At 49.1% G+C, this 17,706-nt stretch overlaps 1 protein-coding gene across 1 annotated transcript in view; it reads right to left on the minus strand.

The window, feature by feature from the left end:
• The window catches only part of HAUS6 (HAUS augmin like complex subunit 6), a 36,909-nt gene that overhangs the window by 11,919 nt on the left and 7,284 nt on the right, over positions 1-17,706 (minus strand). The window contains exons 6-8 of the mRNA XM_075411013.1: positions 1,802-1,867; positions 1,627-1,678; positions 1,235-1,417 (exon numbers count right to left, since the gene is read on the minus strand). Of these exons, the coding sequence (XP_075267128.1) occupies positions 1,235-1,417; positions 1,627-1,678; positions 1,802-1,867 (301 nt within the window). The remainder of the gene's footprint in view (positions 1-1,234; positions 1,418-1,626; positions 1,679-1,801; positions 1,868-17,706) is intronic.

Below are 17,706 nucleotides of genomic sequence, written 5' to 3' on the forward strand. Positions count from 1 at the left end.
AGAAGGCCAGCCATATCCTGGGCTGCATCAAAAGCAGCATGGCCAGCAGGTCAAGGGAGGTGATTCTGGAGAACCTCTCCTATGATGAAAGGCTGGGAGAGTTGGGGCTGTTCAGCCTGGAGAAGAGAAGACTCTGGGGAGATCTTACAGCGGCCTTTCAGTACCTGAAGGGGCCTACAAGAAAGGTGGAGAGGCACTTTTGACAAGGGCATGACAAGGGCATGTCGCGACAGGACAAGGGGTAATGGCTTTCAACTGAAAAAGGGTAGACTTACATTAGATACAAAAAAGGAAATTCTTCACTACGAGGGTGGTGAGACACTAGGACAGGTTGCCCAGAGAAGCTGTGGATGCCTCCTCCCTGAAATTGTGCACGGCCAAGTTGGTTGGGCCTTTGAGCAACCTGGTCTAGTGGAAGGTGTCCCTGCCTATAGCAAGGTGCATTGGAACTACATAATGTATAAGGCCCCTTCCAACCCAAACAAATCTATCATTCTATGATCTTCCATGAAGAATAAGCATGCAAATAATCTGTCTGTCCCCCTACACTTCTACAGCAGGGTTCAGCTATTCATAGTAGGTTATTTATGGTAGTATACCCAGTGACAGAACAGACAAAATCTTGTTCCTAAAGTACACGGACACTTACGCTTATATTTGTGTATTAAGTCTAACATATTTTCATGTGTCTTTGATGCCATTTCCTCCAGATGTTGACAGGATGCAATGCCCAGAGAAGTTGTGGATGCCCCTTCCCTGGAAGTGTTCAAGGCCAGGCTGGATGGGGCTTTGAGCAACCTGGTCTAGCGGAAGGTGTTCCTCCATAGCAGGGGGCATTGGAACTAGATTATCTGTAAGGTCCCATCCAACCCAAACCATTCTATGATTCTATAGACTACACACTGGAAACAAATGCCCATTAATTAAAGCAATAGTGAAAGTGGTCATCCTAGTTTTAATGTCTAAACAACAAAAAATCAAGTACTGATCAGGCACACTTACTAATGCAGATACTGAACTTAAAAAGTTAATGGCTGAAACATAACCAATACAAAACAGCAGCATACCCATAACAAACTTTTACTTACGAATTCGATGCATTTTCTCCACCCTTGAGCAATTATCTCTTATTATCTCTGAAGTTCTTTTTTTTAAAAAACACGTATGTAATGACACCCCTGGCACTGGGAAAAAAACCCATACAGTTTAACAAGAAGGAAAAAGAATTACTTACTTGATGTATGTCACTTTCAACTCTGTGAACCAACAGCCGTGGAACTCTAAACGCAACATTAGATCCATCTAAAGTGTACTGACCAACACAGTCTTTAGGTATACTAAGTACGTCATCCACAACTGCCTTTTCTTTTTTCAGAGATGTAAGCATTTCATCTATAAGTGCCCACATACTGCGGACCTTCATCGGCAAGAAGGACAAAAATGCTATGTTAAAGTGTTTGCCACCTACAATGACAGAGTATCAAAATAGCATCAAGGCAGATGAAGGGGCTAGCATAATCACAGGTAGACAAGTGGAAATAACTGTATCTGAGAGTAAGTGTTGCAGAAACGTAAGCAGAAATACAGTATGCTGTCACAGCAATAAAAGAAAAAAAAAATGCTCACCGTTTGAATTCTCTCTATTTTGTCATTATTGTTTCGGTCATTTTGTTTCACCCTATATGCACATGCAAAACAAAAGTTCAAGTGAACTACAATGAAATTATAGTTCATATTTCATAAAATTGAGTAAGAATTCGATTTTATATACGCTAACTTAGTTACAAGGAAAAACACTTACTTGTAAGACTGCATCTGCAGGACTGCGTATTCAGACTTTATCTGTTTTATTTCTTTAATTAAAAGCCTAGGAAAAAAGTTAACAGTTACCACAGATTTTTAGAAAAATCCAAGTTTCTACTCTGCTATTCTCAGAATTCCTTACAATCACTAACCAATCATGCTTGTTCTTTCCAAATCTGCATACTGAGGAAGTTTTGGAATGGCACAAAAACGCCTTATCCTTGACTTCCTCATTATGACTTTGTCCAGGAAGACAGCAAGGAAAGCTACCAAGATATTTGCAAATTAAGCAATTACGCTTTCACTTATTCTATTGCAATGGAACAGCTTTTATTAGACCCAAGAACAATAATGAAGCTACTAGAAATGTACTTTATCAATATAAACCTCCAAATACATTCAGCAACTGCACAGTACCCAAATCCCTCCGTTTCAAAAAACTAGAGAACCGAACACAGAAGTACGAGCAGCTGGACCACCAAAGTTCTTTTGTCAAAGCGCTTTTACTAAATTTGTAAGCACATAAAAACAGTGGACTGATTTTCAGAAACACTGGCTGCCTGAAGTATGCTGAATTCTAATGGATCTTCAGAGTTCTGATGCCTTCTTGAGAATGAAAAAACTACAGAGAATAATGTTCTTGAAGGGCAGCACTCACAAGGTAAGTAAGAACAATACCACTTCCCAAGCAGGGTGAAAGGAGATGCAGAATTATAGAAACCACGGAAGTTTCGGAGACCTTGATCTCTGGAAATCATATTGTTGAGCCTCCCACTGAAGCAGGGCCTTCAATTATGTTACTCCTGGTCCCGTCAAGCCAAGTCTTGAATGTTTCCAGCAAGGGAGATTCCACCACTTTTCTGGGCTACTTATTCCAGTGTTTAATTGTTCTCACATGAGATTTTTTAACCTTTTTTTTTTCTCATCCAGATGGATTTTTCCCTCAAACACCTTGGGCCTGTTGCCTCTTGTCCTGTCACTGTACATGCTTGTGAAGAGAGTACCTCCGTGTTCTCTATAACTACTTTTTAGATAATGCAAGACTGTGATGAAACCCCTTGAGCTTTGTCTTCCTCAGGCTAAGCCAACCCAACTTCTACAGCTTTTACTCATATTTGTCAAGTTCTCCAACCCTCTAATCATTGTGGTCCTCTGCTACATCTATCCTACCTTTCAATCCCTCTCCTCAAACTGGGAGGACGAAAATTGAGCACAGTATTCCAGATGTAGCCTTAGAAAAGTGGAAGAAAAGAAGGTTATCAGGAGTAGTCAGCATGGATTCACCAAGGGGAAATCATGTCTGACCAATCTGATAGCTTTCTGCAATGACATGACTGGCTGGGTAGATGAAGGAAGAGCCGTGGATGTTGTCTACCTTGACTTCAGCAAGGCTTTCGACACAGTCTCCCATGATATCCTCCTAGGGAAGCTGAGGAAGTGTGGGCTGGATGAGTGGTCGGTGGACAGAGAACTGCCTGAATGGTAGAACTCAGAGGGTTGTCATCAGCGGCGCTAAGTCTAGTTGGAGGCTGGTGACAAGTGGTGTCCCCCAGGGGTCAGTTCTGGGCCCAGTCTTGTTTAACTACTTCATCAACGACCTGGATGAAGAGTTAGAATGTACCCTCAGCAAGTTTGCTGATGACACCAAACTGGGAGGTGTGGTAGATACACCAGAAGGCTGTGCTGCCATTCAGCGTGACCTGGATAGGCTGGAAAGCTGGGCAGAGAGGAACCTGACGAAGTTCAACAAAGGCAAATGCAGGGTCCTGCACCTGGGGAGGAACAACCCCATGCACCAGTACAGGCTTGGGGTGGACCTGCTGGAGAGCAGCTCTGCGGAGAGGGACCTGGGTGTCCTGGTGGACGACAGGTTAACCATGAGCCAGCAGTGTGCCCTGGCTGCCAAGAAAGCCAATGGCATCCTGGGGTGCATCAAGAAGAGTGTGGCCAGCAGGACGAGGGAGGTTCTCCTTCCCCTCTACACTGCCCTAGTGAGGCCTCAAAGAATCACAGAATCTAGAGTACTGTGTCCAGTTCTGGGCTCCCCAGTTCAAGAAATATGAAGAGCTACTGGAGAGAGTCCAACGGAGGGCTACGAGGATGGTGAGGGGACTGGAACATCTCCCCTACGAGGAGAGGTTGAGGGAACTGGGCTTGTTCAGCCTGAAGAAGAGAAGGCTGCGAGGGGACCTTAGAAATGTTATAAATATCTGAAGGGTGGGTGTCAGGAGGATGGGGCCAGGCTCTTTTCAGTGGTGCCCAGCGACAGGACAAGGGGCCACGAGCACAAACTGAGGCACAGGAAGTTCCGTCTGAACATGAGGAAGAACTTCTTCCCTCTGAGGGTGACGGAGCACTGGAACAGGCTGCCCAGGGAGGTTGTGGAGTCTCCTTCTCTAGAGATATTGAAGGCCTGCCTGGACAAGGTCCTGTGCAGCCTGCTGTAGGTGACCCTGCTTCGGCAGGAGGGTTGGACTAGATGACCCACAGAGGTCCCTTCCAACCCCTACTATTCTGTGATTCTGTGAATTGCCAGGTAGAGTGAAAAACTTCCCTTCATCTGCTGGCTGTGGTCCTTTTCATACAGCCTAGGAGGCTGCTGGTCTTCTTGGCTACCAGGGCACTCTGCTGACTCATGATCAGCTTGTGGCCCAACAATACTCCCAGCTCTGGTTCTTCTCAGCAGAGCTGCTCCCCAGCCAATTGCTTGCAAGCCTGCACTGCTGTTGGGCATTATTCCATCCCAGGTGCAAGACTTCACACTCATCTTTATTAAACCTCACACAGCTCTTGTTGGGCAAGTCTCCAAATCCAGCAAGGTCCCTCTGTGTAACAGTGTGGGAAACCATATAATTTGAGACAGAACATCACTGTCTCATGACCCTGAAGGATCAGCGCTTCCTGTGCCTCCCTTCTGTGTTCTCAAGAGATAAGCTGTTGTCCTGGGTTTGGCCAGAACAGGGTTAATTTTCACCGGAATCCAGGAAGGGGCACAGCCGGGGGGTGGGGGCTGACCCCACCTGGCCAAACAGAGCCCGGTATTCCATACCATGTGACGTCACGCTGGGTTCCGGGGGGGGGGCGGCGCGGCGGGAACGCACTCGCGGCTTGGGCGGGCGCAGCGTCGGTCCTGTTTCGGGAGAGCGGCTGTTGTACGGTTCGTGGTTGTGTTTTCTCCTTATCTGTATCGTTGTTGTTCCTGTTTCCCTCTGTTTGCTGTTCTGTTAAACTGCCCTTATCCCGACCCACCAGTTTCTGCCTCTTTCTTTCCATTCTCCTCCGCACGCCAGCGGGGGGAGGGGCGGCCGCGTGGCGCTTTTGTTGCCGGTGGCAGCCGAAACCAAAACATTAAATTGGCGCCCAGACGTGGGGCGGGGATAACGGCAGGGCTGAGCAGCGGGTGTTAAAACTGCTTTCATAGATTTTGTTAAATTTTGTTGTAGGCACTTTTTTTTTTTCTGTGTTACTTAAATAGTCGCCGGTAAAAATGTTTCTGTCTTTCATCAGATGGTTGTGGTTTTTGAATCCGTACTTGCTGTACTTGTTCCCTGTGGTGCTATTCATCGTCACGGGGAAAAGGATCAGGATTATGATTTTACTGTACTGTACGATATCGACTTATGATATGATAACATCACTGTGCATGAAATCAGTCTTGTATTTGCATGCGGCACTGCGGTCATTTCCGTACCTCGGATCCTATGTCTTAGATTTTGTTAATAATCAAACCCAGTCTGTGGGGAAAGCCGAAGGGGATACCTTCCCCCACTCTTTCGCCCCCCCTCTCTTCCTCAGGCTGGTCCTAACTGCTTTTGAGAATTTCGAGTACCCGTGGGATGCTCAGGGCAGCACTCTCCTTTTGTTCTGCCTGCTGAACGGGTTCTGGGTTTTGTTTAGGGTTAAGCAAGTCATTAAGAACATCCTGCAGAGACCTGCCCCGGGGCTGGATAGCTGTGAGTGGCTGGGTGTGTGGGACAGCATGGGCAGATGTCTAGAGCAGTGGGCACCACCGGTGTGTTTTAAACTCACCCCTGAACAAATACAGAATCCGGATAATCTGGTAAAATATCCGAAAAAAGTGTGCTGCCACCCTGGGAACTCCAGAGAGACACAGATCACCACAATGTGCTGGGGTCTGGCCCACGCCTACCGAGCCCTGTTCAACACTGTTCAGTGCCTTAAAGGGGAAAGGGGGGGAAGCGAAGCGGCAGGCGCTGCAACTGGCGCTGCCCCCCCAGCCGGCCCTGCAGCCCCTCCAGCCCAGCAGGCAGTCACAGCCCCCCAGACTGGCACCGCCGCTGCCACAGCTGCAGGGTCTGCCTCGGTTTCCCCAGCGGACACAGCAGCTGCTCCAGCCCCAGCTCCAGCCACAGGCACAGTGACTGAGCCCAATGACCAACCTGTGCAGGTAGCAGTCGCCCCCGTAAAACTAAAGAAAGATGCAAAGAGAGCGGATCGCTCCGGGAGGGATGATGATGAGCCAGGGTCATCACGGGAGATAGAGACAGAGATCATCACCCGGTCCCTGTCCCTGGGCGAGCTGCGAGACATGCGCAAAGACTTCAGCCGCCACCCAGGAGAGCACATTGTCACCTGGCTGCTGCGGTGCTGGGATAACGGGGCCAGCAGCTTGGAGTTAGAGGGCAAGGAAGCCAAGCAGCTGGGATCCCTGGCCAGGGATGGGGGCATTGACAAGGCCATTGGGAAAAAGGAACAAATCCTCAGCCTCTGGAGGAGACTTCTGTCAGGCGTGAGGGAGAGGTACCCCTTCAGTGACGATTTTGTATGCTATCCTGGCAAGTGGACCAATATGGAAAGGGGTATTCAGTACTTGAGGGAATTAGCTGTGCGGGAGCTGGTTTACTGTGACACAGACGATGAGCAGGTACCCACAGACCCAGATGAACTCCAGTGCTCACAATCCATGTGGAGGAAGTTTGTGCGGAGTGCACCCTCCTCGCATGCCAACTCACTGGCAGTTGTAAACTGGAAAGGTACCAACTGGAAAGGTTGTAAACTGGACGCACCAACAGTGGACGAGGTGGCTGTCAGACTCCGCCAATATGAGGAAAGTCTCTCTTCCTCCCTTGTCTCAGCCGTGGAGAAACTGGTCGAGCGACTAGACAGGAATATGTCCTACTCCCCACCTGTACGGGCCAGTGTCTCAGCTGTTAGGGGCAGGCGTTTCTCTGCTCAGGAGAGGGAATACAGAGGCTATACACCCCGGGGCACCCTGTGGTTCTACCTGCGTGACCACGGAGAGGACATGAGGAAGTGGGATGGAAAACCCACCTCAAGTCTAGAGGCACGAGTCCGTGAGTTGCGAGGTAAAACAATCACCAAAGGGGATTCTGTTAGGAAAAGTGATGCTCCAGTTTCCAGAAGCCAACTCTCCAGACCAGGTAGACAGTTTGACCTTGATTCCGATCCTCTGGAGGGGACCTCCAAGTCTTTTTTACAGCAGGTGAGCAGCAAATTCTCTGACGAGGATTAGAGAGGCCCTGCCTCCAGCCAGGTGGAGGAAAGGGACAACCGTGTCTATTGGACGGTGTGGATTCGGTGGCCTGGCACGTCAGATCCACAAGAGTATAAAGCTCTAGTGGACACTGGTGCACAGTGTACTTTAATGCCATCAGAGTTCAAAGGGTCAGAGTCCATTTGCATTTCGGGAGTGACAGGGGGGTCCCAAGAGCTGAGTGTACTGGAGGCTGAAGTGAGCCTCACTGGGCAGGACTGGCAGAAGCACCCCATTGTAACTGGCCCCGAGGCTCCGTGCATCCTGGGTATAGACTATCTTAGGAGAGGCTATTTCAAGGACCCAAAGGGGTATCGGTGGGCTTTTGGCATAGCTGCTTTGGAGACGGACGAAATTAAACAGCTGTCCATTTTGCCTGGTCTCTCGGAGGATCCTTCCGTTGTGGGGTTGCTGAGGGTTGAAGAACAACAGGTGCCAATCGCGACCACAACGGTGCACCGGCGACAGTATCGTACCAACCGAGACTCCCTTCTCCCCATTCATCAGCTCATCCGCCAGCTGGAGAGTCAAAGAGTGATCAGCAAAACTCGCTCACCCTTTAATAGTCCCATATGGCCAGTGAGAAAATCTACTGGAGAGTGGAGACTGACAATAGACTACCGTGGCCTGAATGAAGTCACACCACCGCTGAGTGCTGCCGTGCCAGACATGCTAGAACTTCAATATCAGCTGGAGTCAAAGGCAGCCAAGTGGTACGCTACAATTGACATCGCGAATGCATTCTTCTCCATCCCTTTGGCAGCAGAGTGCAGGCCACAGTTTGCTTTCACCTGGAGGGGCATCCAGTACACCTGGAACTGACTGCCCCAGGGGTGGAAACACAGTCCCACCATTTGCCATGGACTAATCGAGACTGCACTGGAAAAGGGTGAAGCCCCAGAACATCTGCAGTACATCGATGACATCATTATATGGGGCGACACAGCAGAGGAGGTTTTCGAGAAAGGGGAGAAAATAGTTCAAATCCTTCTGAAAGCCGGTTTCGCCATTAAGCGAAGTAAAGTCAAGGGACCTGCTCAAGAGATCCAGTTTTTGGGAATAAAATGGCAGGATGGGCGCCGTCAAATCCCAATGGATGTCATCAACAAAATAGCAGCTATGTCTCCACCAACCAGCAAAAAGGAAGCACAGGCCTTCCTGGGTGTTGTGGGTTTTTGGAGGATGCACATCCCAAATTACAGCCAAATTGTGAGTCCTCTGTACCACGTGACCCGGAAGAAGAATGATTTTGAATGGGGCCCTGAGCAACAACAGGCATTTGAACAGATTAAATGGGAGATAGTTCATGCCGTAGCCCTTGGTCCAGTCCGGTCAGGGCAAGATGTTAAAAACGTGCTCTACACCGCAGCCGGGGAGAATGGCCCAACCTGGAGTCTCTGGCAGAAAGCACCAGGGGAGACTCGAGGTCGACCCCTGGGGTTCTGGAGCCGGGGATACAAAGGATCCGAGGCCCGCTATACTCCCACTGAAAAAGAGATTCTGGCAGCATATGAAGGCGTTCGAGCTGCTTCAGAAGTGGTCGGCACTGAAGCACAGCTCCTCCTAGCACCACGATTGCCGGTCCTGGGCTGGATGTTCAAAGAGAGGGTCCCCTCTACGCATCATGCCACCGAAGCTACATGGAGTAAGTGGGTCGCTCTGATCACCCAGCGCGCCCGAATGGGAAACCCCAGTCGCCCAGGAATTCTGGAGGTAATCATGGACTGGCCAGAAGGCAAAGATTTCGGAGCATCGCCAGAGGAGGAGGTGACACGTGCTGAAGAGGCCCCACTGTATAACCAGCTGCCAGAAGATAAGAAACAGTATGCCCTGTTCACAGATGGGTCCTGTCGCATTGTGGGGAAGCAGCGGAGGTGGAAGGCTGCTGTATGGAGCCCTACACGACAAGTCGCAGAAACTGCCGAGGGAGAAGGTGAGTCGAGCCAGTTTGCAGAGGTGAAAGCCATCCAGCTGGCTTTAGACATTGCCAGTCGAGAGAAGTGGCCAGTGCTCTATCTTTACACCGACTCTTGGATGGTGGCCAATGCCTTGTGGGGGTGGCTGCAGCAATGGAAGAAGAACAACTGGCAGCGCAGAGGTAAACCTATCTGGGCTGCCCCATTGTGGCAAGATATTGCTGCCCGGCTAGAGCAGTTGGCTGTAAAAGTCCGTCACGTGGACGCCCACGTCCCTAAGAGTCGGGCCACTGAAGAACATCAAAACAACAACCAGGTAGATCAGGCTGCTAAGATTGAAGTGGCTCAGGTGGATCTGGACTGGCAACATAAGGGTGAACTCTTTATAGCTCGGTGGGCCCATGACACCTCGGGCCACCAAGGAAGAGACGCGACATACCGATGGGCTCGTGACCGAGGGGTGGATTTGACCATGGACACTATTGCACAGGTTATCCATGAATGTGAGATATGCACTGCAATCAAGCAAGCCAAGCAGGTAAAGCCTCAGTGGTATGGAGGACGATGGCTAAAATATAAATATGGGGAGGCTTGGCAGATTGACTACATCACACTGCCACAGACCCGCCAAGGCAAGCGCTATGTGCTCACAATGGTGGAGGCCACCACCGGATGGCTGGAAACCTACCCTGTGCCCCATGCCACCGCCCGGAATACCATCCTGGGCCTGGAAAAACAAGTCCTGTGGCGACATGGCACTCCCGAAAGAATCGAGTCGGACAACGGGACTCACTTTCGCAACAGCCTCATAGACACCTGGGCCAAAGAACACGGTATCGAGTGGGTGTATCACATCCCCTACCATGCACCAGCCTCGGGAAAGATCGAACGTTACAATGGGCTGCTAAAAACCACTTTGAGGGCAATGGGGGGTGGGACTTTCAAAAATTGGGATACCCATTTAGCAAAGGCCACCTGGTTGGTTAACACCAGAGGGTCCACCAACCGGGCTGGTCCTGCCCAGTCAAAACCTCAGCGCCCCGTAGAAGGGGATAAAGTCCCTGTAGTGCACATGCGGAACATGTTAGGGAAGACGGTTTGGGTTAGTCCTGCCTCAGGCAAAGGCAAGCCCGTCCGCGGGATTGCTTTTGCTCAAGGACCTGGGTGTACCTGGTGGGTAATGCGGAAGGATGGGGAAGTCCGATGTGTACCTCATGGGGATTTAATTTTGGGCGAGAATAGTCCATAAATAAATTGTATAAAGTTAGTTGTTAAATAACCCTGTCACTGTCTGTTATCACTGTTATAATTGTTATATGTTGTACCAGTAGTAGCATAGTAAGAATTCTCCAGATTAAAGAAGGATGGACTTTTTCGATGAAAACCTAGCAGAGCACAGTGATGATGGAACTGGACCTGGTTTTCAACAACTGGCATCCAGCAACTTCATCAAGATCAACATCTCCTGCAGACTGTGGGCACAGGCCGCACCAGATACATCAGCCGTGAGCTCTGGATGCAGCAAGGGACCGCCCATCACCACACATCACCTGCCCTGCCAAGGAAGACCATAACGACAGATGGAGCCCGAAGTCATGGATTAAATGAACTCAACGGACACTTTAGAGTGATGATCCATAGACTAAGGGAATGATATCTGGAGACAGGAGAAGTGGTGGTGATCAACCGGACAATGGGGGACCTGGGCATGACGTAGATGGTATGGAATAAGGGGTGGATAATGTACTGGGTTTGGCCAGAACAGGGTTAATTTTCACCGGACTCCAGGAAGGGGCACAGCCGGGGGGTGGGGGCTGACCCCACCTGGCCAAACAGAGCCCGGTATTCCATACCATGTGACGTCACACTGGGTTCCGGTGGGGGGGGGGCGCGGCGGGAACGCACTCGCGGCTTGGGCGGGCGCAGCGTCGGTCCTGTTTCGGGAGAGCGGCTGTTGTACGGTTCGTGGTTGTGTTTTCTCCTTATCTGTATCGTTGTTGTTCCTGTTTCCCTCCGTTTGCTGTTCTGTTAAACTGCCCTTATCCTGACCCACCAGTTTCTGCCTCTTTCTTTCCTTTCTCCTCCGCACGCCAGCGGGGGGAGGGGCGGCCGCGTGGCGCTTTTGTTGCCGGCGGCAGCCGAAACCAAAACAGCTGTTTTCACACATCCAGCTGCAAAAGATCCCGGAAAACAGCAACCATGAACTGGCATTTGCAAAGCCACAAATCCAAAGCTGACTGGCTCTAGTAACTACTATATTAGTATATAAGGTATTCACTTGAGCAATAAAATGATTCTGATTGAGCACAAGATTGGGGTCCGTGAAGTCATTCACCACAGATGGCGTCTGAAAGTGGGTTTTCGAACATGAAGATATTTGGATATAAAGATATTTGGACATGAAGATATTCAGAGTTGGAGATCATTACCAGTGGCGAACCGCAGCTGGGACCAAGAGGAGACAGATATGCATGCATGGACACACACAAGGGGAGACATCACCCTTCGCTGGAACGATTTGAGGTGAGCCGCTGCGGATTTATGAGATAGGACACTCAGCTACAAAGGAGCAAAAGCCCCATCAAGAGATTTTACAAAGAATTTTGAAAGAACAAGGGTTTGCAGTATCAAAGTTGGTTAAATTGTTAGTTTGGATAAGAGACTATTGCTCATGGTACCCTTCCTCAGGTTCATATGATAGCTCATTGTGGGCAAAGGTGGGGGAGGAATTTGCAGACAAAAAAGGACTTGCAGCTTGAAGTCCCTGACGAAATCATTATTACTTGGAAAACAGTGTATACAGCTTTAAATGCTCTAAAAGTCGCAGAAACTATCTTACAAGTGTCGGCTGCCCCTCCTCCGTTCTCGCAAAAGCAGGAACAGACTGAGCTGCAGTCTTTTGAAACATTTAGTCCTGCGCAGGATGAAACCCCTAACTCAACACCGGGCATGCGGGGGGTAGATCTGCCAGAATCTGACTATCCTTTTGATCCCAGAGAAACAGACACCAAGGATAGACCTGATTTATACCCGCCGCTAACTCCGGTGAAGGTTACGGCAGCCCCCGCCCCCACAGCAGATGAAATTTTACAGACACAACAAAAATCAGTATCACAGATGTCACTTATTAAAGCCCCCCCCCTTTTGCTCCTAAAACGCTCCCTTCTGCTCCTACACCCCCCTCTTTGGCTCCTACACAGCCTCTGACTCGTACGGGACCCCTGAATGTTGTCGGACGGTCGAACGTGTTGTTAGACAAATGTAGGATGGATGCGCTCTGCAAAGGAGATGTTTCTATCCTTCAAGCTATGCCTGTAGTATATAAGCCTAACCAAGCCCCAGAGTATGTTTATTTACCATACCAGCTTATTAAGGAAGTTCGGAAATCCATACACGAATATGGTCTCCAGGCTTCGTTTACTATGAACCTCATACAGGCTATAGGAGAATCCTCTGCCATGACCCCTTCTGACTGGCGATCAATACTTAGAATGGTTCTGTCATCTGCACAATATACCGTCTGGGCATCAGAATATAAGGAACTTGTAATTGTACAGGTTATGGAGAAAATTTCTGCTGGATTAGGTACTGGAGAAAACGAGTTGCTGGGTCAAGATAATTACGCCACGGGGCAAGCGCAAGCGACACGGCCAAGACCGGTATCTGTGCAAGCCACAGATTTAACTCTCAAGGCCTTGCGAAAGGTGCCAGATCTTGGCCGGCGAGAAATGTCTTTAGTGTCAATTCAACAGGGATCTCAGGAACCCCATGTTCGGTTTTTAGATCGGCTACAAGCTGCTACTATGAGACAAATTGAACCAGAGCAAGCCGCTGAGATCTTGCTACTTCAGCTTGCAACCAAAAACGTACAACAGGGTCACTCTACAGCCGTCGGCGTACCCGACCTGAGATCAAAGCAGGGTGAATTCCAGCCTAAAGTCGCGCAGTCCCTCCAACGCAGCACAGCCCGCAGCGCCAGCAGCCACCGCACCAGGCGGGTCAGCGAACCTCACACCTGGTGGGGCACACGGCCCCCCGTGGCCGCCCCTTCCTGCCGAGCTCCCCTCCATCGGCCCCCCCCCCCCCGCCCCCGGCGCGCCCACCCCGACCCAGAAGTGGCTCAGCGAGAACCGTTTTCCTTACATCCAAGCCCTTGGTTGGAAAAAGTGTGTACAATTCAATTACTGCAGCGGAACTCCTTGTGGACAAACAGCTGGCATTAGGTCACCTGGTACCACCTACCAGCCCACAGAACACCCCTGGATTCGTCATTCCAAAAAAGTCTGGTAAATGGAGATAATTGCAAGATCTGCGGGCTGTAAATGCAGTAACGAGCCCAATGCAGCCGCTACAGCCTGGAGTCCCTAACCCAGCTATGATCCCAGAAGATTGGTCTCTTTCTGTTATTGATTTAAAGGACTGGTTTTTTACAATTTTTTTACACCCTGATGATTGTGCTCATTTTGCATTTTCTGTGCCTTCAGTTAACAACAGCAAACCCATGCAGCGATACCATTGGGTCGTTCTGCCACAGACCATGATGAGTAGCCCCACGATTTGCCAGGTAGTCGTGGATGCAGCACTAAAAGTACGGCAATCCTTCAGCTGGATCTACTTCTATCACTCTATGGACGACAGCCTCCTTGCTGCTGAAACACAAAATGTGCTGCTCACTGCTTTCGCTAAATTAGAATCGTCATTAAAGATTTCCGGGGCTATCTGTAACCTGTAGAAGGTGCAGACAGAGCAGCCCTGGAAGAATCTAGGATGGAAACTTTTTACTTCACAAGTGTTCCCACAATCATTGCATACTGTTGATCAGGTCGCCACTCTTCATGATTTACAAAAATTATTAGGAACAATTAATTGGGTATGACCCCTTTTAGGCATCACAACTGAACAGTTGTCCCCTTTATTTACCTTGTTGAAAGGGGACTCAGATTTGTTATCTTCCAGGAGATTGACACCAGAAGCAAAAACTGTCTTGCAGAAAGTTTTGGATAAAATCGCAACTTCCTTTGCCTCCAGAATCAATGTCAAGTTACCAATAGATTTGTATATAATTTATGCTTTTTCCCAGCCTTATGCTCTTTTAGGTCAGTGGTGTGTTAACACGCAGGAGTTGAAGACTCTGGAATGGATCTTTTTGTCTCATACGCCCATGAAAACATTAACCACAAAGGTAGACATGACAGTGTCCTTAATAGCACAAGGTCGGAATCGCTGTCAGCAATTGACAGGATGTGAGCCTGATACTATTTACCTGCCGCTGGCTAAAGATGACTTTGTGGTACTGATCACGGAATCCTTATTGCTGCAAGCCGCTCCAGCTGATTATTTGAATGACATATGTTATACCCTTCCACAACATAAGCTGTTACATTCTCTCTCTCAAATTCCATTGCAGCCAAAAAAACGATGTGTTCCTGTTCCTGTTAAAGGAGCATGAACAATGTTTCTGGATGGATCAGGGAAAACACATAAAGCTGTAGTTGTGTGGAAACAAACAGATTCGTCAGAATGGCAATCATCTATTTTAATCGTTGAAGGATCCACACAAATTGTTGAACTATCAGCGGCCTTGCACGCCTTTGAATTGTTTTCGACTGAACCACTCAGTGTTGTCGCAGATTCTGCAGATGTTGTGGGTATTGTTCAACACATTGAAGATGCAATGATACAAGAGGTCAATAACAAACAACTTTTTTCCTTGCTATTGAAATTAGCTACACTACTTAAAAATCGTGTACATGTGTATTTCATAATGCATATACAGTCACATACTACTCTACCAGGACCAATAACTGAAGGAAATGCTGTAGCAGACAAATTGACAATGGCAGCAGTACTGCCACGCAGTTTTGAGCAAGCCCAATTATCTCACAACTTCTTTCATCAAAATGCCTCTTCCTTGCGTAAACAATTAGCTTTGTCCCGAGGGCAAGCCACAGAAATTGTTTGTGCATGCCCAGATTGTCAACGTATTACACCCGTATCATCGGATACAGGAGTGAACCCTCGTGGTTTACAAGCTAATGAGTTGTGGCAAAGTGATGGTAGACACATCAACATTTGGCTGACTGCGTTATGTACATGTTCTCTTCGGGCAGAGAAGGGAAGAGACCAGCATGGCTGAGACAAGAGATGCTGGTCAAACTAAGGAAGAAGAGGGAACTGCACAGGCAGTGGAAGCAGGGACTGGCTTCCTGGGAAGAGTATAATAAAGCTGCCCGGTTGTGTACGGATGGGGTCAGGAAGGCCAAGGCACAGCTGGAGCTGAACTTGGCAAGGGATGTGAAAAATAACAAGAAGGGCTTCTAACAGGTATGTCAGCCAGAAAAAGATGGTCATGAGAGAGACCGGCAAACTGGTAACAGCAGATGAGGAGAAAGCTGAGGTACTCAACAACTTTTTTGCCTCAGTCTTCACTGGCAACCTCTCTCCTCACCCCTCCCGAGTCGATGGATGGCATGAAGAAGACCAGGGGGGTAAAATCCCTCCAGCTGTAGTAAAGACCAGGTTCGGGACCTCCTGAGGAATCTAAACATACAGAAGTCCATGGGACCTCATGAGGTGCATCCCAGAGTCCTGAGGGAACTGGTTGATGTAGTTGCCAAGCCACTCTCCATGATATTTGAAAAGTCATGGCAGTCAGAGGAAGTCCCCAGTGACTGGAAAAAGGGAAACATTGTGCCCCTTTTCAAAAAGGGTAGAAAGGAAGGCCCTGGGAACTACCGACCTGTCAGCCTCACCTCTGTGCCTGGGAAGATCATGGAACAGATCCTCCTAGAAGATATGCTAAGGCACATGGAGGCCAGGGAGGTGATTCGAGACAGCCAGCATGGCTTCACCAAGGGCAAGTCCTGCCTCACCAACCTAGTGGCTTTCTATAATGGTGTAACAACAAAGGTGGACAAGGGAAAACCAATGGACGTCATCTATCTGGATCTTTGTAAAGCCTTTGACACAGTCCCCCACAACATCCTTCTCTCTAAATTGGAGAGCCATGGATTTGATGGGTGGACTGTTCGGTGGATAAGGAATTGGTTGGATGGTCGCAGCCAAAGGGTAGTGGTCAACAGCTCAATGTCCAGATGGAGACCAGTGACGAGTGGAGTCCCTCAGGGGTCCGTACTGGGACCAGTGCTGTTCAACATATTTATCAATGACATGGACAGCGACATCGAATGTACCCTCAGCAAGTTTGCAGATGACACCAGGCTGAGTGGTACGGTTGATACACCAGAAGGACAGGATGCCATCCAGAGGGACCTGGACAAGCTGGAGAGGTGGGCCTGTGTGAACCTCATGAGGTTCAACACGGCCGAGTGCAAGGTCCTACACCTGGGTCAGGATAATCCCCAGTATCAATACAGGCTGGGGGATGAAAGGATCGAGAGCAGCCCTGCTGAGAGGGACTTGGGGGTACTGATAGACGAAAGGCTGGACATGAGCCGGCAATGTGTGCTGGCAGCCCAGAGGGCCAACCGTGTCCTGGGCTGCATCAAGAGAAGCGTGGCCAGCAGGTTGAGAGAGGTGATTCTGCCCCTCTACTCTGCTCTGGTGAGACCTCACCTGGAGTCCTGCGTTCAGCTCTGGAGCCCTCAGCCCAAGAAGGACATGGAACTGTTGGAGCGGGTCCAAAGGAGGGCTACAAAAATGATCCGAGGGCTGGAGCACCTCTCCTATGAGGACAGGCTGAGAGAGTTGGGCTTGTTCAGCCTGGAGAAGAGAAGGCTGCAGGGAGACCTGATTGCAGCATTTCAGTACTTAAAGGGAGCCTATAGGAAAGATGGGGACAATCTTTTTAGTAGAGACAACAGTGACAGGACGAGGGGTAATGGTTTTAAACTAAAAGAGGGTAGGTTTAGGCTGGATATAAGGAAGAAATTCTTTACAATGAGGGTGGTGAAACACTGGAACAGGTTGCCCAGAGAGGCAGTGGAGGCCCCATCCCTGGAAACATTCAAGACCAGCTTGGACAGGGCTCTGAGCAACCTGATCTAGTTAGTGGTGTCCCTGCTCGCTGCAGGGGGGTTGGACTAGATGACCTCCAGGGGTCCCTTCCGACCCAAAACTTTCTATGATTCTATGTTAGTGTGGATACTTTCTCAGGGTTTCTGGTAGCCACTGCACATACGGGAGAAAAGGCACGCAATATGAAATGCCACTGGCTAAGATATTTTGCCACTGTGGCGTTTCAAAAACAATTAAAACCGATAATGGTCCTGCTTATGTTTCACAGACAATTTCTGTTTTCCTACAGGACTGGGGTACACAACATGTTGCAGGTATACCGCATTCTCCTACTGGACAAGCCATTGTCGAACGTGTCCATGGGACCCTCAAAGCTATGTTAAATAAACAAAAAAGGGGGAATCCTATGGGCAGTGTTACCCCACAGGAACAGTTAGACAAAGCATTGTATGTACTTAATTTTTTAAATCGTTCTGATCATCAGTTATTTACAAC

This window comes from Opisthocomus hoazin, chromosome Z (assembly GCF_030867145.1).
Source record: "Opisthocomus hoazin isolate bOpiHoa1 chromosome Z, bOpiHoa1.hap1, whole genome shotgun sequence".
Classification (NCBI taxonomy): Eukaryota; Metazoa; Chordata; class Aves; order Opisthocomiformes; family Opisthocomidae; genus Opisthocomus; species Opisthocomus hoazin.